Raw genomic sequence first — 22,993 nt, 5'->3', positions numbered from 1 at the left:
CGATGGATTAGTTGAGTTATGCATGTTGAGTCAAAAAGTGCTGTTTATGCGCGTCTTGTCCGTGGACATGATGCGCCCTAATTTAGCCATATAAAGTTTTGCATTACGATTTCAAAGAATATCCAAGAAGAAAACCTTCACCGGTGCGAGTGATTATGCAGTGGCTAAATATTTTTAACGGTAACAAATGACGTTTAGAGGAAAGAAAAAGTTTGACAGATGCCACGTACGTTGCGGAACTTGTAAATGATTCCGTAGCTCTCCCCCGCCCCCCCCCCCCCCCCCCCAGTGGCGTCGCTCATGGTGATATTGTGGTTTTGATACGTTAAAACCGAAGAAATATTGTAATATTTGCCTTTTGCTTTATGTTTTGTGTGCTCTAGTTTCACGAACAAAAGCTGCCAACAAACGCGCAGACCACGTCGCAGTTTTCGGGAAGCTCGGCGATAGTTCCGCACAGATCATTCTGTTATAATTACGTGCTGGGCACGCAAAGTCAAGTTCATTCAAAAACTATCGCAAATGCTAGCAATGATACTAGAACCTTTGATTCCGCATGTAAATATGTAGATGCGCCTTACAGTCAATCTGATTACTCGACAGCCGACGACTGCTCTCGCCGCTATGAGTTCAGTGTGTGAATCAATTGGACGCTTTTTTGTACGCTGATGAGGGGGTAAGGGGGTTCAACCCCTCTTGCCCCAAACTATTTAGGGGAGAAGCTCCTTGAAACGTGGGTCTGTCCATTTTTTGTATGTATGTGTGTATGTATGTAGCAGTAGTACGTAGCCACCAGTGGCACATTCCCGCTCTAGAGCGGATAAGCGCCACAGGGGATGTGAGATGGGAGATGGCGGTACTTGGAGTGTTCACTAGATGGACGCACGGACGGACGCACAGAGAGACTTGCATAGACGCGCAGACGTCCGGAAGGATGGGCGCACGAACAGACAGACAGACAGATGGATGGACAGACTCACGGACGGACGCATGGACAGACGGACGAAGACATGAATGGATGCAGGGATGATCGCGTGGGCGGACAGAAGCAAGAACGAACGGACGGACGGAAGCACGGACAGGCTGACGGACGCTTCGCCCCACTCATCATCATTCACTCTGTGAATATTCTGTGATTTTTTTATTTTGCTTGCGTATATATGGACGCACACACGAGCACAATAAAGTCTGCTTAGAACCCCTTGCCCCTGCAAAAAGAAAAAAATTCTTGCCGAGCCCGACATCATAACCATGTCACAATATACATACGAGCCGGCCTTTGATGATTCAAAATTGATTTTGTTTTTAACATGGACGGAGTAGTTGCCACAGCGAGTATGTCTTTCATTAAGACACAGCAAAGACAACTGAAAGGCTGCGAGTTTTTATATATGTACTTATATAAGTTTTTATATATGTATTTTGCCATAAATGCCAACTGAGCTCCATCAATGAAACAGCCACCTATGCGTAATCTCTTTTAAAAATTTGAGTAGTTCTTAAGACAGATAAGCCCATCTTCACTGCAGAATGTGTCTTCACGACTCTTCTCATTTCAAGGAAACTGTGCTTCGCAACTAGGATGACATTTTGTATTGTCGTTCTGTAATGTGAATATAACGGCGTCTCTTCAGTGTAGAATATAAAAACAGAGCAAAACACAACCCGACCGAAAGTGTCGGAAAGCGATTTTATCATTGCTTCTGCAAAAGTGCGCATTGACTGTGCGTGCTTACTCTGGGACTGAAGCGTTTGACGCGACAATCAGGGGTCCGTAAATGTACGGAAGCCCGCTTCACCGGTGGTACTGATCAATTGAATCAAGTGGAATGATCCCAGAGCGAAGTCTATTCAAGCGTGGCGGGGGGATGACGGCTAAAAAAAGAAAGAACAACATGCAAACAAGAACGAGACGGATTCCCTATAGTCACGTCTACGTGGGAAGGAACCAAGACGATGAGATTAAGAAAAATACATCAAAAATGCACTTGCCGCGAATGTCATCTATCGTCGTTTGTTTGATTTCTGTATGTTATCGCTAATCTCGTGTACTATTTGCTCTTATGGTGTCAACATCGTTTACGAACTTGCTCCACCTTCCAAATCCCCGCACCCCTAAAGAAATTCAGATCTACAGTTTAGCGCCAATTCAGTAGTGTCAGCAATAGTCTCTTGAAGAAAAATAAAAAAAAACTGCAAGGAACTAAGCATGTAAAAAGTGGTGTTGCAACTCCAGAAACGTAAATAGTGGTAAGGGGCGACCCATGGAGTGTGCGCTGGTGCTTATTGCAGCAAAATCGTTGCTAATTACCAATAAGAGGCAGAAGAAGAAGTAAAAGAAAAGAAAAGAGGTACCGCCGAGGGGATGGGCCATAGTACAGTGTCTAGAAATATACTGTATATAAGTATATTTCTAGACACTGTAGCTATAGCTTCTTGAGAGAGGTTTCTTTCATGAGGTGCTAGTGGAGCCAAGCCGCAAAACGGCAATGTAGTGAAGCGAGTTTCAGCCTCACCAACGTCGTCTAAGAACTGCGCCGAAATGCATCTTACTAAAGGTTCTTCTACTTCTTCTTTAGTCTCTCACTACTCATTAGCACTGATTTCGGCCTAACTTGTTTTCGGTTTACGCACTAGTGCATGCACCGAAGCATGCTTTGCCGCAGAAGTCCCTGCATTCGAAACGAATTTTGGGACAGAATTTGACCAAATTGTGCTATGAACGCTATTAAGTCCTGGTACGTACTACGAGCGACTAGTGATACCCAATTTTCATGGCGCATACCCATGTATAATAAATCAAGGCGATGCCATAACACACCGACAGGCCGAGAGCTTAGGGTCCGTCGCTCCTTAAGTATTTGCCCCGCCACGGTGGTCTAGTGGCTAAGGTACTCGGCTGCTGACCCGCAGGTCGCGGGATCAAATCCCGGCTGCGGCGGCTGCAATTCCAATGGAGGCGGAAATGCTGTAGGCCCGTGTGCTCAGATATGGGTGCACGTTAAAGAACCCCAGGTGGTCGAAATTTCCGGAGCCCTCCACTACGACGTCCCTCATAATCATATGGTGGTTTTGGGACGTTAAACCCCAGCTATCAATCAACACTGAACCATTTACAGACTCATGTTATTTGGAGCTATAACAAGTGATAATATGTGGATGCCATTACCGTAAAAGTGTTGAATACACGAATATACGCTTACAAAGGTTGTGCGTGTAGGGTATTGTATAAAGTTTTTCTGTAACGTTGTTCTAATTGTGAGAAGAAAGTTCATGAAAGAAACCATGAAACAGACCCTTAGGAAATGAATATAGCTGTGTTTGCTGACTTTCCAACTTGTCCTGCGTTGTTTGTATCCCTATTTCCCTGAGTATTTTGGTTCCATACTTGCTCTCCGTAGTTCAACAGTATGCTTCCCCATCGCAGTTGCAATCCGTACTTTCTCTAAGCGGCCCGATTTCATATTTCTTCTTCGTAGTTTGGCTCCGTAGAAGCCCCCCGTCGTTTGAATACGTAGCTTCCCTACGTATTCGCCGTATTTGTTCTCCGTATTTTGACTTTGGTTTCTCTCCGTAGTCTGACTCCTTAATTTCCTATAATGCTTTGACTGCGTGCTTTTTCTCCGTAGTTTCGCACAGTGCTTGTGCTTTCGTAGCTTGACTCAGTGACTTCGTTTCGTAGTTCGACTCGGTACATACCCTTCGAAGTGTAACCCCACACTGAAATTTTGTAGTAGTATGGCCCCATAATTTTGCGCCCTAGATTGCTTCCCCCGATAATTGTATTTCAATGCGTCTGGGAGGAATAAAGTCTTAGTGATTTTTCCTGCGAATGTGAAGTGGTATAAATAGCAAAGCTATGACATCTACATGTAAATTCATGCATTGTTCGATAGCACTGTATTTCCAAATGGTATGCTCGACCATGTAGCGTTCTGTGCCCTTACTATTACAACTACAATAACAACAACAAAATATATTATTATTATTATTATTATTATTATTATTATTATAAATATTATTATTATTAATAATATTATTTAGAAAAGCTATTTCATTTGGGCTTTAGGGGGCCTTTTTATGATGTACTCCATAATTACTTACAAGACAGGTCACAGGTCGTTATGGGATGTAGGGAAGTAATTATCAATAGAAAATATATTACTGCTGGTGGGCCAGAAGTATCGGTGCTGTCACCATTACTATTTATATTATTTATAAATGACTTTCCCTTAAATGTTAGTAAAGCCATTGTATACCAGTATGCAGATGATACGGTGCTATTAACACGTCACATACGTTATGGCGAGCAATTAATGCTCTTCAGAGTGAAATTCATAATGCAATGATGTAGTTTGAAAAAACTCCGTAAATGTAAACAAAAAGAAAGCATAACTTATCTGCTTTCGAAGCCCTGTAAAAACACGAAAAATGGATATATCAATTTTTCTTCACACCAAGCATTGCAACCCACGCAAATGTCCTCCATTGGAAAATGCCTAAACACTCAGATACCTAGGCGTAATTTTTCATAGTGGTATGTCTTGGCACCATCACATGGCATTTATCTGTTTCAAGCTAAGAAGTGTAGCATGTCTGCTTTTCAATATAAAAAGTTCGGGGCCTCTACCAGTGAAAAAAATGATAGTTCATTCGCTAGCATATAGTGTCATGAGATATGGGATTACAGTTTTCGCATTTTGCTTAGAACGCTGGAAAACACGCATTGATAGTTTACTTCGAAATATTTTAAAAACGTGTAGCTTACGGTAGTAAGGTAGATTCCAGCGCTCTTTTTCGGGATTTGGGCTTTCCTGTATTCCAGGATTTGTTTATTAAAACAGTTGTGGTGAGATACCATTGGTGTGATGACCTAAAAGTGGCATATATAATGCGTCGACCCCTGAGAGAAAAAAAACGTTTTAATGTACCCCAGTCTTCTAACAGATATGGGGAAGCATGTAGAAGTGTATAAATTCCAAAATTTTTCAGTGCACTACCTGAAGAAGTTTTTTCAGTGAGTTCAAAAAAGCATATAAAGAAATTGCTCGCTGAGTTGTAACTGAATCAATTGGCTTACTTGTTTGTCCCATATGCTCTGGGTCCCTTCTTTGTTTTTTTTTATTTTACTGCCCATGAAAAAGCAATGGTGTCAATCATTAGTTTGCTCGTTGGCAAAAAAACAACAATAGTTTTTCTTTTCCTTGTATCCACATCGCTGTAACCGGCTCTGCCAGGCGTAGTCGCACAAGTCCTTGGGACTTAGACAGGCCCGTTTCTTTGTATTTCTTGTAGATGTGTACAATAAAGTAATATTAATATTATTATTATTATTATTATTATTATTTTTCAAGTTTCGTACCTTATACATGTTATGTCTACTAAACAAGAAGTAGTAGCCAGTTTTACCATAATGTCATCAGCCTACCCTATTAGTTTCAATAGAAAGAAAAGGTTGTGGCTGTGCAAGAGCACTGTGTGACTGTGAAAGTGCCCTGCTGAGAACTTTGGCCGAGCAGAAAAGCGTATGATGATGCTTTGTCGAATCCATGCAAATCCCTGCTGCGAGCACGTATTGCGATCAGTAAAAATATAGTACTGCCCATTGCTAGGTCACGTTCACAGGGACCCGTCGCATACTCCTGCCAACGGTAATGGGATTGCGCCACCATCCTCCGATGCGCAAGAAGTACTAAAGGGCGAGCAAGGAGCTCCAGCTCTTTGGAGAACATTGCGCAACGGAAGGTTCCAGCCACACAAAACACAAAAGGTGATTGATGGTGAGCCGCGTGTGATATTACGTCACCTAATTAGGTGTACAATGGTCTAGACAGCAAACTGCAACTTCGGCTGCGAGGACACGCTGTAGAAAAGTGATGTCAGATGTTGAAACATGTATTGGTGTTTGTCGTAGTCACGACGTACACCACCGTTGCTGTTGGGAGTATTTTTTAATGTACCTTTCCGCGCCAATACTATATAGCACCGACCGAACGCTTTTCCGGCTTTCCCTTGGCTTTTCACGTCGTGCACAAACAAATACGTGAACATTTTTTCGGCGTAGTGTAAGTGGCATTAGCGCTCCAAACCCATGACTTTCAGTAAAGAAATCACCTTAAGTGAAGTGGAAAATGCTGCAAGCGCGCCTCATTGCGCTTAGCTCAAGCAGAAGATTAACTGATGATAATAATTTGTGGCTTTGACCATCATAACGGGTGAACACATATATTGTGTTTCAGCCTAGGTATTATAAAGAGAACAAAGAAAAAAGAAAGAAAGAAAGGATCCAAAGCACAAATGAGAGTTCATTTTTGGCACCACTTCCATCACGGTTAGAGCCTTGACTTTGTGGTGTAAACTGCTTATGATGATGATTTGCATGTTTGAAAGATTTGCATGTTCTGCTCCACCTGGTGTGCATATGTGTTGTGCTGCTTAAAAGCATCAAAATTTGGTACCCGTGGCCCACAGGTAAAATTGGTTTTTTGAAGCATTTTTATTTGTGTTTATCCGGTGTTCGCAGACATCACTGGTCGGGTACAGCATGCGTTATGTACCCAGTCAATTGTCTGATCAGTGGATTTGTACTAATGCTTGATTGATTGATTGATTGATTGATTGATTGATTGATTGATTGATTGATTGATATGTGGGGTTTACCGTTCCAAAACCACCATATGATTATGAGAGACGCCGTAGTGGAGGGCTGCGGAAATTTCGACAACATGCACCCAAAGCCAACCAAATCGTGCACCCAAATCTGAGCACACGGGCATACAGCAATTTCGCTTCTATCGAAAATGCAGCCGCCACAGCCGGGATTCCATCCCTTGACCTTCGGGTCAGCAGCCGAGTATCTTAGCCACTTCGCCACCTCGGCGGGGTGTTGTACTAGTGATACGAAGATAAATGTATTATTGTGGTATTTTTAAATGTGAGAAGTGCCCGCTAATTTGAGTTTTTGATCCCAACACGTTTTACATCGGTTAAAGCATTTCCAAGTATAATACTTCCACACTGCCAGTTAGCCCGTTACAGCATATTCCGCAGCATGGCACCATAGTTTGCGCTCCAAGCTGAATACTAACGTTACCGTTTGAGTTTGAGTTTGAGTTTATTTAACCACGTGACAAGTACACGAAAATACAATGTATACGTGGTTTGGTGCGAAGGGAAAAAAGCTGCATTTCACAGCTTGACTGGCCCCTTCACCCAGAAAAAAATCAAAACTACAAATTGCCGTGTGTGTATCTTCCTCGAAATGTAACTTCGCAGTCCAGGAAACGTAAACTTTATCTACCTGCCGTGGTCTCGACGTTTTACGTGTTTTATGTCCACCTTTTTTTTTCCAGAGCATACGTCTTGCCGGACTATTTAAAGAGCATTAGCGAATGCCTTCTAGCAAACCTGCGTACAGGTTTAATCTTCAGCACCACCTGCTGAGAACAGTTTTATGAGAAACAATGTGGGCATGAGAAACAATGTTGTAGGGAAAACAAGCAACATTCTCGATTCCCTCAATTCACACACAGTATTGCTTCCCATTTGTAGTGTACTAGACTTCAAGATGTGCAGAAATATTATGCGTGAGTTGAGTGTGGACGAATCATTGGGGTTGGATATTCGCATGCGTATTTCCAGAATTTTCGGAACTGGCTCAGCTAAACGTCATCGTCAACCTTTTCCTTTTTTATGATTCGTGGAGTTATAACAGCTACAATGACTGCGTTATTCGAAATTGCCTAATAGTAGTGTTGCCAACCACTATAATAGCTGCAGTTGTATGTCAAGTTGAAACAATTCACTTGTGAGGTAGGTAATCAGTACCATTTATCAGTGGAGTTGTATAGCAAGGTGAAATAATTCACTTGCGGATTAGGTGCAACAGAAACAACAGTTGGCACACATCTATAAGAACCAGGCATATGTGCGTAATACAAACACTTGCACTCACTCCCCTGCTTGCTACATATATAGAGGGAAGCAAAAATTTCGAGGTAGTTAACTATCCGTACATCAAATTTGCTATCCAGCGTTGAAGAAAGGAATAACTGAGTGGGAAGAGACACAAAAGAAAGCGAAGGAGAGAATCACAAGCCCACGTGGGGTTGAAGATAAAGGCTACACGTAAAGTCATCGACCTGTCGGCCCTAGGTCGTTAAGCGGGGCTTTCATTGCCTTCAATGCATCCTATTGGACATCAATATCCTTCGAACGGCGGCGTGGTTAACAGTGAGCAAGGACCACCTCTTGCAGGATGAAAGCTTTATGGTAACTGAAAACAAAAGAAAACAAGAAGTCTGCCGGCACTGCCACGAGGTCACGCATCAGCTCGTGATTCTCAAGTTTCATCGCCTATAGGGGGCGCACAGGGTGTTTCAATATGGCGCCCACAGAGAGTATCGGTTAAGGTCGGAATCGCTGAGCACATGTGCGGCCTTCACTGTTTTTTTTTTTTTTTGCTTTGCGATGGCTTTACCCTTTTTGCAGTCGCATAATATGCGTGACTTCTACGCTTCAGAAACTCAGATACGATGTCTTGAAGAGGTCCTGAATTCCAAACATCACTTCTTGTGGCGTGAAGGTCTGTAGCTGATATTTTTGACGCATTTTCGAAAAACATCACAACTTTGCTGCAAAGGCGAAGCAATGAACACGATAGCGACAAATCAGAAGGTCAGTTACAAATGGCAAGAAGATCAAAACGTGCCCCACGTTTCTCAAGCAAAAATGAGGCACGAAACGTACTCACAGGTACAAATGAACACGAATAAGTGTTTCAGTTGTTACTTCGCTGTGTCCAAAAAAACGCACCCTTTTCGCAAACGAAGACTGCGCAACGACTGCAGTGACCTCTGTGCCTCCAGTAACTACAACAGAAACGCTCTAGTGAACGCCCAACGCCAGCCAAGACGTACAGTGCATGCACATTTTATGAACGCCGCTGCGCCACCGCTACTCCAATACTCTTTGAAAAGATTACGCTGGCGGCCGCGGAGCGGCGGCACAGTAACTTGCGAATAAAGATGATGGTTGGTCTTCTGTTGCGAGGGACGAAGAAAAGGAAGTCACAACAGCTTTGATTATTAGAGGCACGTCACTATAGCCGTAGGATGCACTTTAGCATTTTACAATTGCCGCATTTTGCCCTTTCCTTCTTTCTTATGAGCCACGCATTTTAGTTGCGGCATGGCAGGCTATGATGAGCCTCTCAAGCTGACCTGTGAACGAGGCCCCAATGGCTGTCATATCTATTGAGTCCGTGGACCGCAGTAATTGTGCCCAATACACAGCACGTACGCTACAGCACACTATTTACTGTACTAAAGTTGTTTCTCTCTCTCCCCACTTTTTCTTACATTAGACTCGTCTTTCTCACTCTCTCTCGCTCAATTGCAACGGCCTCCCTACTAATATTTTCGCCATCGCCCTTTCGCGGTCTCTTTAATTTCATTGAGAAGTAAAAGCTTATGTACCAAAAAAAAATTGCTACATCCCTAGCATATCGTCTGCTAAATCCAATATTAATGGGTCGCCCACTACAACAACATAATCGCAATGGTGCAAAACAAACTGCAAGATATTCGGTTCTCTTTCTTTTTTATTCTTTGCTTACTAGTGTTACCTTACGTCATGGAAACTTCGCGACATTTGCCATGCCCCACAGAGAGAAAAAAAAAAGAAAGTGGTGTACGGTGTTAATAAAATGTGATATTGCTACGTTCGTTTCTCAAGCTTTGTTATCGCCCCGTTACACTACGTCCAGCGCAAACCACGCCTACGATGCTTGAGAAGCTTCGAGGCTGTAAGTAGATCGTTTTCGACTTTTTTGGAAACTACGTCACCGCTAGAAATTACGCTACAACTTTAGATGGCAAGGGTATAAACACCGATACGCTTCGCCACTTGACAGTTGATCGACGGCCGACGCTCTGTTCGCCGCTATCAGTGACAGTGTCTCGCTGTAATCTCACTTTTCTTTTACGTGGCCACAAGTTCAGCCTAATGAATAGACTATTCTTCAAAATACTGTCTAGTCCCCTTCGTCGACGTCACGATTTCGTGACGTTATCTACCTTCTCGAAAACGTTGTTTTTGTTTCTAAACTGTTCCGTACGGTTTTCGAATGATTGGGACGATTGACTGCCTGAATGGGGCACGTGCTGTGAATGTTTTTGCTGTAGCGTTAACCTCTTCTCAACTTTCGTATTTTTTTTTTGTTGACTCTGTTTACACGCTTTCCTAATTCGAAGCGTGGGTTTAGCGGCCCGTGAAGCGCGCCCATTCGCGGCATTATATAAAGCCTATTGGGCCGCTCTTCTCCGGCTTTCAACGAATAGTTAATAACCTTTGCCCACTCATATGCGAATTCAAGCTTCCCATCTTTCTTCCGAAGTGTTTACGTTTACTCGTCTCGCAGCGTCCTCAGATTTGTCACTCTGTGTCCATGAGCGTTTCTTGCAGTTGAAATTTTGTATAGATATCACTGTCGCGAACAGGCATGCTTGATTATTGTGACCAGCCTAATAATATTGCTAAGCTCGACTGAACACACCCGAGGCAAAGTGGGTACTTGCTATGTTGCTTGAGGGAACGTTAAATATTAAAAGAAAGGAAAGCTCAGGAAAGTAATCAGGATTTGTTGACTTTGTGCCGTTATACAAGCGGCTCTTTCTCTATGTTGGTTAACAATGTCTCATGAACGTCAAACAGAATCATTGAATTAAAGTCCCTCTCATGGCTTTTCATGTTAAATCTTGTTTAAGCTACATGTTGCATTAATAAATTCATTTAGCATTCTTCAAACCGAAAGCATCTCGCCCAAGAAATGCACTATGCTTGGTTTCAGAGGCATTCGTTTTGCAAGTGTAAAGCAATTTGGTGAGTCTGTTCTTGTGTGATATTGCTTGCTTGTTTCCTGCTATCTCTTATTAAAAAGGCGACTTTTTCAGATAAGTGCATTGTTTGTTGGTTTGCGTAAAAGCGTGACAGATCCCTAGGTCATAGGAATCGGTGTGACAGGGAAGAGAAAACTCTTTTTCGAAGAAGTAGTGCTCATTGTGCAGTGATTATGAGAGTTTCTAAAACATCTATTGGTTTTTGGTAGTTATGTCATTGTTTGATGTGGACACATTCACGTTGCTTCCTAGTGGCACATTATTATTGGGACGATTAACATCCATGATTAGGACTTACGCTTTCGGGCTGCTGAGCTTGTTAACAGACCTGGACACAGCGTATCGTTAACGGTGCGCTAGAGATGACATCAACGAGCACATAATAACCATTAGTACTTCTTATGCACTTCTTCAAAGCATCGTTAGTGAAAGAGAGAAAAGGCATGAAAAGAGCTCCCGAGTAATGGCGAAGCTTACGCTTGTGCTCATGAATGCATTACAACACTGTGCTTGAGCTACACGGGAGGTATGCAGAGGTTCGTGGCTCGAGCCGCGAACGCGAGCACGTGTTCTACATCCCGCCGCTGACCTCTGTCTCGCTCCTCCGAGGAATGATTCCCCCGTTGACATCGCTTCCTTTCCGCTCACTGCAACAGTTTTATGATCACCGGCGAATGGCCGTTGGTGTATGCGAAAGCTGCACTACTCCGACAACAAGCCATCACGCACCAATACGAAGCAAAAGGCAAACATCTAAATGCGCATAGGGCGACTTCCTTGGTGCTTGCGTGACCAGCATTTTTTTTTTCTGCTATCGACACATTTCAACCAAGACATGTGAGAGTGTGAGCCTGGACGGAATCTAGACCACTTAGTCGTGGACGAAGCTTTCTCAGCTTTCTGCAAGGGTGCTTGTCAGTGTCATGCTACATTACTTGTCGTCACCGCTCACAGATGACGGCACCATCCCGATCACCAACAAAGAGCACCGTGCGAAAAAGAATGTCTGAGATATGTAAGGCGTGTTTCTACGGTTCTTTAAATGTGCCTCCATCGCTCCCTCGGTAGAGCACCAGCTGCTTATCATCACGGGCCAAGGTGTGGGGCGTTCAGTCCTCAATGTGGGAAGCTTTTCAAATGCAAAGCATTTCTTCTCATACTGCAAGCACTTTTGGTCTATCTATCTATCTATCTATCTATCTATCTATCTATCTATCTATCTATCTATCTATCTATCTATCTATCTATCTATCTATCTATCTATCTATCTATCTATATCTATCTATCTATCTATCTATCTATCTATCTATCTATCTATCTATCTATCTATCTATCTATCTATCTATCTATCTATCTATCTATCTATCTATCTATCTATCTATCTATCTATCTATCTATCTATCTATCTATCTATTTGAGTTTTGACAATACTGACATATTTGTTGTAACATGTAAACGACTGTTGACGTTAGTTCACACTGTAAATGTTACCTTTTAGGCGCCAGTGTAATCGGCGTGCCTAGTAAGCCCACGAAGTGCACATGGCTACTGCACTTACTGAAACTCTTTGATTCACCTCAAACCGCTTGACTCATATTTAAACCATTGAGCATAGAAAATTACTCGCCATCTGCTTCGCATCAAAGCAATTCCTACAAGATATAGGATCTGGTGATTTTAGGGGCGAACCTCCTTATGTCGTGGTTTGTGCGTCCACGATCTATGTAGTAGTAGTAGTAGTAGTAGTAGTAGTAGTAGTAGTAGTAGTAGTAGTAGTAGTAGTAGTAGGAGGAGGAGGAGGAGGAGGAGGAGGAGGAAGAGGCGGAGGTGAAGTTAGTAGTCATAGTAGTTATACGTAGCCGCTTCTCACTTTGTTCTTGGAATATCCGCTGGATGGCAATACTTCTATATCATCATCATCAGTGTTTATTCAATCAACGTAATACAAAAACATGGTTACAAAAGTATTTGGACCATTAGCCTGTGTGGCTAGTCAGTGGTCCAATCTATTACATGATGTAAATAAAGCGAAAGTATGCGAGATGGCGAGGCTTGGAGTGTTCACAAGATGGATGAACGGATGGATGCATGTATAGACAGACAAGCAGGTGGATGGATCGACAGATTCACGGACAGATGCAGGGATGGATGAAAGCCCGTATGATCGCATGGACGGACGCGTGGATGGACGGAAGCAAGAACGAACGGACCGGTGGAAGCGCGGATGGACTTACGGGCGCTTCGGCCTACTCATAATCTTTCAGTTCGCAGATATGCTGTGATTTTAAAGACGATAGTGTTTCTTGGGGACCTTCGACGCCAAAATTTTCATCTGTCTGTCTCTTTCCTCTAACGATTCCCCTAATGGCATCAAACGATACTTCAAACGGCCAAGCGCTTCGGCAGCGTCCACCAATAATGCTCAAGTTTCAGTGTTCATACTTCAGCGGGTATCAATTCAAAAGCAATTATTGCGCAAATATGAGGCGCCATAACAACGCGTCGATGTTTTGCACGTCTATTTTTATACTAGAGACAGCACACATAAGTAATTCGAAGAATTGTAGTGTTTACCATGCTGCGCTGACAGTGCAACGCGATGCTCAAAGAGGCAAGTGTTTCCAGCGTTTTGCTAAGACTAAAGTAGCTAAGACGACACGGTGGTGGCACCTGCCCGACGCTTTGCGTTCTACTCCTTCTCGCCTCCGAGACAGGCGAGTTATCTTTGTTTTGAAGATAACTCGTGTCTAAAGTGCCTCGATGCGCTCGTTCGCCTTCGCTGCACTGATCGAGACTCCCTAAAGCAGCGCTTCCAGAATACAATTCAGCAATTTTCTCGCGCAGAATATGAAATGCATTTGTTCAATCTCTCCACACGCATGACTGTCGTCTATCGACGACATTTGCAGTGAAACATGCAGATACGGAGGCATTTTTTTTATTCACTCTGATATTGCCATAAATTCAGAACCAATTATGTGCAACGAAGTTGCACTCGTGTTCAATATATTCTTCTCCGAGGGGTCACGTTAATAATTCAACATAAAATTGTTTTCTTGAATTTGTCCTGTTAAAAAATGCACCGACCTTGTCGCCAGACGCTCTTCGTGTGCAGTTCTAAATGTATTTTTTTAGTCCAATCATGTGTAGATATCTCAGCATGCGAGATCTAATCTTAAGCGCTATATGTAATGACTTACGTAACCAGGACGTGGTTCTCTATAGTGTAATCATTTGCTATTGACTCCAGACCCGTTCATTCAACAAAAATGAAGCTCGTGTCTTTTTTAATTCTTGTTAGGGTGTCAAATTATTAACTCAATCTCGGATTCTTGAACTTCAATTCATTTGATCCGAGGACTTCTCGCTTGGTGCCAGCTCTCATTTTTTTGTAACTAAAGAAATTTGGCAGATCCCACGTACCATGGGAATCGACGTTATGCGCAGCATCAGGAGGGAAAGTGACTGTGTTGTATTTTTTATGATATGAAATGAAAGATCTATATGTTAGGTATTTATATAGTATTTACAAAGTATTTGTTCGAGCAATAAACAAGCATTAACCTACCAAAACTAGGCAGGCCTGTAAACAAGCTTTACACGTCTGTCGCAGATGAACACAAAAAGGCAAGACCAGTGTCGAAGGAATTCCTCCTCACCCAAAAAAAAAAAAGAGTTCATCCGACAAAACACATAGTATTTCTTTGTATTGTCGCTCCAAAATAGTGAAGAGAGAGCGACAGGTACGACCTGCTGTACAGGCTCACAGCGATTGCGCCAAAGACAGCTGGCACCAGCAACAATGAGAAGGCAGGCGAAGCGGCCTCGAGAAAAACGCCTAGAAGAAATACTCTTGATGAACGGTCATCTAGGTCTCCAACTCATTAAAAAAGCTTGTTTTTGTTGAGCGATTAATTGTGGCGCGTACCCAGTTTATGCATCATTCCTCCTCGTCGTCACCCAATGCATGAACTATATATTGGTACAAAATTCCTCGCAATAATTGAGCGTACAGCACGCTTCTCAGATGAATGACGAAAAATACTATAGCGAATGCTGGCTAACTGCCTAAAAAGTTTTATTATTAACGATTTAGTGTGCATCAAGCAAGGGTGCTTGCAGCAGTTACACGCTGAGTGCTTAGAAAATGCTCTGAAAAGCCGCTCTTCTAGCTTTCGCTGGGACTGTGCTGCACCTTCCACGCAGGCCAGGCGTTTTTTTTTTCTTTTCTTGCTTCATTCCATGCCTCCGTCCTTGTCGCTTTCTTGGACCATTACTTGCTTGTTTTGTTTTCTTCTTTTCTTGTTTTCTTTTTCTTTGCTTGTTTACTTCCTAGCCTCCTTCCTCACTTCCTGTTTTGGACATAAAAACTTCTACTCCACCAACACCTACCTCTTCACCCTCTCCTCTTCCTGCTTCGCATATAATCGATACCCGCTGTACGTGGGATCTGCCAATTTTTTTAAATGCGAATGAATTTCATAGTCGGGCTATGTCAGGCATCGGTCGAGATCCGTTCACCGCCTTCTCCCATAGCGACAGCTGGGAGCGTGCGTCCGTAGCAACCGGAGCCCCCATCATATGACGCTGCGGCGTCGGCAGCTGTCAGCAATAGCTGCGGGCTCGCGCGCTTTTTAACCGTGCACGCTAGTTACTAGAGCTGGCACGTTTCCCACGACAGAAAAACTCCACGTTTTGCAAACGGCGCAATTGGCTGCATGGTGTAAGAAAAACAATAAAACATTCTTCTTCTCAAACTGGGTCCTCTCGAACGCCATTATGAACGCTACGCAAGCATTCGCATTTTGTCACGATTATCTTTGGGGAGGTAAGGGCATTTTTTAAGGGGCGAAACTCCTCTTAGTTTTACCTTGTCATGCGTAGCCGAGAGAAGAAGAGATGAGAAAAAAAAAAGAAGGCGGTCTTTCCGAATGGTATATTAGACGGCGGTGTCTCATAAGAGTGAATACAAATTGCAGTTGAGCGAAGATATTCTAGATAGCGCTGTACCATTGCTCTCCGATTGGCTGCTGCGCGCGCTTTTCCTGAGTGCGCGGGGAACTAGAGCCTATTTGTCTGTGGATCGTCGCCGTACGTGGTAGATCGTTGGTGGGGCAAAGATGAAGCAGAGCGGCGGGTGCGTTGAATATGCTTGCGCTCGGCTTCCTTGGCTTGCCTCTCGTCGGTGTTACCCGCGCTCCGTCTGCATTCTCGAACGCGATTTGACGTATGGGCGCATGTCGCCCCACTCTTCAACATTCACTCCATGGATATGCTTTGACTTTTTTTTCTTGGCACGGTGCTTTCCCGTGTCACGTTTTTTTTTCACATCATGTTACTTCAGCATGTGATATATTAAAATATGCCGCATTTATTGTCACTGATTGTTCATTGACAGCATTTGCAATCCTTTTATTTCTCATCATCGTCATCACCACTGCCGTCGTCATCATAATCTATTTTCGGAAAATCCGCAGCTGGATAATATGTTTAAATCGTGACTCTATGCCACTTCAGTGTCTCGCCTGAAAGAGCATGCGTCCGAGCCCCCTATAGCTCGCTGCATGGAAGACTGAAATGTACAAGAAGGAGGGGAGGAGGAGCCCATCGATTAGCACTGTGTTTATACACGCGGCCAGGACACTGGCTCACGTGTACCGGCAGCACCATGCCGGCAGCTAAAACACGAGAGCTCGGTGTTCCCTCTTTTCCAAACCTTTAAGCCAAGCGAGAACAGTAAAGCGTGCCGTGGGCGATGTACAGCAAAATTGCCTTTGGGAGGGAAAATATTCAGAAACGCTAAACGCGCGAAACCTCACTTATGTATGTACGCGCTGCGTGTCTCGACAAAGCGGGAAGTCACGTGTGCCTGAGGCGTGTTATCGTTTAATTTTCTTTGTGGTCGCGTCCAGTGACGCTGCAGTGACGTGGACACGACTTGCACTGACCTGGCCAGCCAACAGCGCTCAGGAAATCACGACTAAGCAGCAAACAAACATATCCTTACGAACAGAAAAAAAGCAAGAACTAAACAAAATAACCAAGCAAATAAAGGTCACGCTGCAGTGTTACAAAACTTAATGAGGAAACATCCCATTTGGGAAGGCATTCTTTATGGATCACATTAGAATTCAGCCTTTACGTAAGGTTCATAGTACGTATATAGTCATGTGTACTTATATTTAGCTGGTGGTTGGGGGGGGGGGGGCACGCTCGGGTGTTCGACAGTTCTTTTTCACATGCCGAAAGGTATGAATATATAGCGTGTAATTATGCGATATTGGCCACGCGATATGCCAAGAGTCTTTCTATATGTCAATATTTCTCTATTTTTATATTTTCATATTTCGCCGAATGTGTGTTAACGGAGCCAAGAGTGCATCCTTCCGTATGCATTTTCTGTCATGTTAGGTTGACTACATGTGATATTGATGCAGAACTATCGTTAGAGCTGTCGATACTATTAATATTTCAGTAAGTATAAAAGTATGCATGGTTGAAAACATGCAACAGCGCTGATTGATAGTTTGTTAGAGACTACTATTTAGAGCATGCAATCAACCACGTGAACTCATTGCATCATGTAATTCCCTCTTCAAGTGTTTGGTAAATTGTGGAGCCGATGGAGCAGGCTGAAGGGCAAAAGACTTCACGTGCTCACGTCCTTTCGTCCGAATGTTTCCCTGACACGCCCTAATTAAGTTTATCTGTTCATCTTTGACTTCTGAAAAGTTGTTAATTAATTATTAGTTAATTAATTATTTATTAATTTGACAATGCTGCCAATTATAGTAAGAAATATAGCTGGGAGAGCATATAAAAACTTACATTTCCTAACACAAAATCACAACAGCTAAAATCACAGACTCAAATTACAAAATGACGTGAAAACAACACAATACACCGTGCCAATTTAAGAACACACATTCAAACGATTTTTGTAACAACGAGATTACGGACTAGACTACCGCTAAAAGAACCTACAAAAATTTATGGTATGCATTTGTATGGCCTGATGTGAAGAACTACGCAATAATATGGAAACAATTAATCAAACAATTTTATGAAGAATAAATTATTCGTAGAGCATGTCAGTAAAATATTACGATCATAAAAAAGAAGAACTCTCTAATAATGATAAAACACAGACTCGTCTATGGGGTATATTGATGTAATTGGGTAGTGCGATTTGTGAGGCAAGCATTTCGCTTTCAATTTAAGTTGTAAAAATGCTTACAGATGGTTCAGTTGTTAGGGTTCAGTTGTTGGGACCAGTTCTTCGCAGCAGATGATTCAGTTGTTCGCAACATTACCGACTAACAACAGAATGTAGAAGTTCATTGCCACATAATTACAGATCATGTATGCACAGGAAGAATGGCGGGATAAAAAGCTTGACTGGTTCCACCTCCCCGTACAATAACAGCAGCAATATGACTAGCATTCCCACTAAGTCACTTTCCACAAAAATAAAACAGAAAAACACTGAGCAAACTGGTAAGAATGAGCAAAAAACACATATTTTTAAGAAACACAAAGTTCAAGGCTAACATTCAAACTAGTTGACATAATACCTTTTCAGGAATTTAATGCATGATTAGTCGTAGAGTGTTTATTTTTTTAGCATTGAGCGAGTACAGCAAAAAAGTGTTCGAAGACCATAGTTCGTGCATGTTTGCGCAACTGCCAAATGTTCGATGTGTCGGTTTAGGCGTTATGCCTAAACATCTACTCGGAGCACTATCAATAGTTTATTGATAGCAATATTACCTATAGTTTATCAATACTAGTAGTATAGGTAGTTTTCTACACTGTCGATGGTTCATTCACTGATATATTTGTGTCACGGCTGTATGATTCGTTAACGGTAGTGTGTATGGAAGCCATAGGCATGAGCACATGAGATGCAGGAGTCTAGGCACTCCTCTACTCATCGCCTTCTGTCTGCATTGCATTCTGATTGTACGGGCCTCGGTGAAAGAGGATCCCCCATCTTCCCTCCAGCTCGCGTTTCGGTGTAAAAACCTTGTGAACTCCTATGCTGTAGACTGCATCGTTAGCGGTACATTGGACTGGCTAGTGACATTGACATAAACATCTATCAGTCACTCCTTTCAGCGCTTACTTTTCAACTGCGAAGCTGATCTCCGTCGAGCCTTTCGTATCCGGGATCTGCGGCAACTCGTGTAGTATCGTAAACTGGCATGCGCCTAGTCATTGGGTTGATCTCACTACTCACCACTAGTCCACTACGAAGGAATCCAACAATTATATTATGAAATGGCGCGCGGGTCACCATAGTCGCACCACTCAAGCGTGGTGCTTTGTGGTTGTGGTGGTGGGGCTTGTGGTAGAAATATTTTATTCCAGAAAATCTACCAGAGAGTCGCGGTATATTGCATGATTGAGTGGCAAGACCCTATTCCGGGATGCCAATGGAGTTGACCGCTGCTCGAGCGCGCTTCACCAAGGAGTTCTGAGCCTCCAAGGTCGAGCAGCCGAGCAGGTACTCCTCCCAAGCCTCTCTAGATGGGATGGGGAAAGGGGTTGAAAAAGGATGGGGGTTAGTAGGGCATGAAGCGACGCCGTGGTTGTTGTCGGCCAGGACCTGGCAGGTCGAGCAGGTGCCCCTGATTTCCGGCAAAAAAAATGCTTGGTGACCACCTTACAAAGATAGGTATTCGTCTAGAGGCGGCGTAGTATTCGCTCGTCCACTTTCTTCAGACCACTTGCGGGGTCTGGGTACAGGCGGCGCGAAACCCGTTAATAGGTGAGGATTTCACGAAAGCGCGTCAGATTCTTATTGCCAGATTCCGACTCGGGACATGAAGGGGCAACGGCCCGGATGAGAGAAACGTGGGCAGCGGCATTCACCGCCTCATTTCCGGGCAGGCCTGAGTGGCCTGGGGTCCACACGATACGAATGGGTTGAGGGTTAAAGCGCCAAGAGGCTGCCCGAAGTAGGTGAGCTGCCAGCGGGTCGATGGAACCCTGAAGGTATTGGGAACAGGCTGAGCGCGAGTCCATCAGGATGATGCGTGAGGTGGGATGCGAGGCGGTCAAAGCAATGGCAACCTCCTCAGCTTGCTTCAGAGTGTTGGCTCTAAAGGAGAGACCATCAACGTGCTTTCCCTCTGTGATTATGATGGCCATGAAGTGCTTTGAAAAGGAAAGGCCCGAGTCGTGTGCGTAGAAAACACCAGGGCGGTAGGAGTGTCGTGCCCGAAGAGCCGCGAAACGTGCTAGTCTACTGCCGGGATGTAGCTCGTGGTTCATGTTGCGGGGAAGTGGTTCCACCGATAGTTTTTGCCACCAGATTTCCGGTATGGGCGTCGGAGTGTCTTGGTCAGAGATCGCATTGAGGCTGAGCCTGTGTAGTACACGTCGCCGTGAGGGCGTCTGTTACAGAGGATTAATTTGCTTAACGCGATGAGCTTCCCACTGCTCTGCAAAGTAGTTATGTACCCCCAGTGTCGTGAATGGCTGTTGGAGGTAGTGATGGGAAGGTCGAGTGCCCGTTTGAATACTGAACGAAAGAGCACGTCCAGCTGGTGCTCGTGGTGATGACGCAGGAGAAGGTAAGGCGAGGCGTACCGGACGGGACTGGTCACAAACGTATAGGTCAACCGCATGGACTGGGTCTCGCAGAAGCCGCCGCACTGGGTAGATAGCCGCCGTATTAGACGGCTCACCTGTTTGCTGGTGCATCGGAGGCTTGCTATTGGGTCCCTGAGATTCAAAGATGATGTGATGTGAAGACCAAAAATCCGAATTTTCTCGACTAACGCTGTTTTAAAACGCTTTATAAGTCGTATTACGCGATTGCTTTCCCGACATCAAGGCTGCCTAAGGCAAGTTTGTGAAGAAGTCAGAATCACAAGTGTAGCTCAATCATTCTGCTTCTGGACGCCGGTTGGTGCAGACGCAGGATGGAAAGCTCATCCCGAGCAGCGACAGCGGCCGACGCCGGCCGCGGTACAGTGTCTCCTCTCGTTCCAAAGGACTACAGGATTATTCTGCCTTCGTTGCCATCAGGTGAAGCGATGCGTCGAGCAGTAGCTCTACACTGCGACGTCAGCGGCCGACCGTACCGCATCGACGACTTCAGGAAACCTCTCAAAGATATAGGCGTCATACAGCAAGTAAGTGGCATCGGAGCATATCAGATGTCGCACGTGTGGCTATTGAACATGAAGACCGTGGAAGCAAAGAAAGCGCTGACAGACGCAGGCGTTATCAAAGTTAAAGACCGGGTATGTCTCGTCATTGACCCGACGCGGCAAGAAGTTAAAATGAAATTGCACTGGCTAGCGTTCGATGTTACAAAAGACGCTATTCGACGTGCCTTCTATGAATACGGCGACGTCAAGGAGGTGACCGATGACCGATGGAGAGTCGAGGATTTTGAAGGAGTTGAATCGACCACTCGTGTAGTACGCATGCAACTACGAGATGGCGTTTCTGTGGATCAACTGCCCCATCAGGTGCGTATTGGCAGCAGTACGGCACTGGTCGTGGTGCCGGGAAGACCGCCTTTGTGCTTGCGGTGCCGAAGCACGGGGCATATGCGACGCGATTGTAAGGTCCCAAGGTGCAGCGAATGCCACTCTTTCGGTCATGAGCAGGATGAGTGTAACCGTTCATACGCACGAGCTGCAGGGCGACGACCAGAGACTCAACAGAGTGAACTTCTCATGGATGAGGAGGAATCTGAACAAGCGTCTTTGCCTGCGACACCACAGAAGCAGACGACATCGGATGACACGCCGGTGCTGGGGAAAAGCAAGCAAGTTTCTTCAGCCCCGGACACGAACGCCGAACGGAAGATGGGAAGTCAAGCGGCCCCAACGACTAGCGAAGAGACGCGTCCTGCGCCTGCGATGCACGCCGCGTCGCAGCTGCAAGCAACGCGCCCTGAAACGCCGGCGTCCCAGGCCAACGCTGCTTCGACTCCTCTAAACTCGGCTTCACGGCACTCTTTGGCGAACAAAACACACGAAAATGAGGATTTGCCTAGTGATCTGGATACCTTAAACATGGAATTAGAATCGGCGTCTGCAAAACGCCGTCGCGATTCAGACGACGGTGCTCAAGTAGACGAAACGCAAGTAAAGTCGGAAGTGCAGTGGAAGGTGGTCAGTGGAGGCAAGAAACGAAACGCTGCCCGACAACGGTCGTCGTCGCTCAAACGCGACGATGGCCGCTCAAACTAAAGGTGAACAACATGGATCCACCCTGGACGACGAGAGCCCAATAAGTGAACGTGCCGGGCTCTCAGCTCGGACCCGCTCACCGATCACGTCGCTGAGCGGGTTCGTGAAAGCAGCGACGCTCAATGTACGAGTACTGGCTTCCAGGAAGAAACAGACTCAGCTCTACAGACTAGCCATGGACCAAGACCTGGACATTATTGCAGTTCAGGAAACCAAAGTGGAGAGCGTGGACGCCACCGAGAGCCTACTGCAACGTTTCACCGGACGCTACACCGCCAGCGTCAGTCATGCAGTTGGTAGGTCGGCAGGGTGTGTGATCTTTGTGCGGAATAGTTTAGGTGCCAGTGTTCAAAACGTCACGTCTGACTCATCTGGAAGGTTTGTTGTATGTGATTTAACCTTCTTTTCTCTTAATTGGCGAGTGATTTGTTTATATGCACCTCTTAAAGTTGATGAACGGTGTGTAACATTCGACGAAATTCGTACTTATTGTCAATGCGATCGCATAGTCATCCTTATGGGAGATTTTAATTGTGTGATCACTGCCGATGATAAAACAAGTACATCCAATTTCAATGACTCAAGCACAGTCGCGTTAACGAATCTAATTTGTGACTTAGACCTTGAGGATGTTGCAGAGTGTATTGGTAAAGGACCAACACTGTATACGCATTTCCAAGGCTCCAGTCATGCGCGCCTAGATAGGGCCTACGTATCACTGGATTTAATTCCGATTATCAGTGAGTACAATGTCCTCCCTATTTCATTTAGTGATCATTGCTTAGTATCATTTGTAATAGGTAAAAGGAATAGACGTAGACCAGTATTTAACTGGGACACGTGGAAGCTGAATTCTAATCTCTTGGAAGATGAAAAATTTAT

At 44.4% G+C, this 22,993-nt stretch overlaps 1 protein-coding gene across 1 annotated transcript; it reads left to right on the top strand.

Moving 5' to 3' along the window:
• The first annotated feature begins 20,909 nt into the window (after positions 1 to 20,909).
• Positions 20,910 to 22,159, top strand: LOC142767438 (uncharacterized). Its single transcript, XM_075869104.1, has one exon. The coding sequence runs from the start codon at positions 20,942 to 20,944 to the stop codon at positions 22,109 to 22,111; it is 1,170 nt and encodes a 389-aa protein (XP_075725219.1). The 5' UTR covers positions 20,910 to 20,941; the 3' UTR covers positions 22,112 to 22,159.
• The last annotated feature ends 834 nt before the right edge of the window (positions 22,160 to 22,993 follow it).

Source organism: Rhipicephalus microplus, chromosome 7 (genome assembly GCF_043290135.1).
Source record: "Rhipicephalus microplus isolate Deutch F79 chromosome 7, USDA_Rmic, whole genome shotgun sequence".
Lineage (NCBI taxonomy): Eukaryota > Metazoa > Arthropoda > Arachnida > Ixodida > Ixodidae > Rhipicephalus > Rhipicephalus microplus.
The sequence above is the reverse complement of the archived record's forward strand: the minus strand, read 5'-3'. Positions and strand labels throughout refer to the sequence as shown.

Excerpts from the sequence above, each read along its gene's own strand:
- LOC142767438 (XM_075869104.1), top strand. The coding sequence starts at position 20,942 with ATGCGTCGAGCAGTAGCTCTACACTGCGACGTCAGCGGCCGACCGTAC.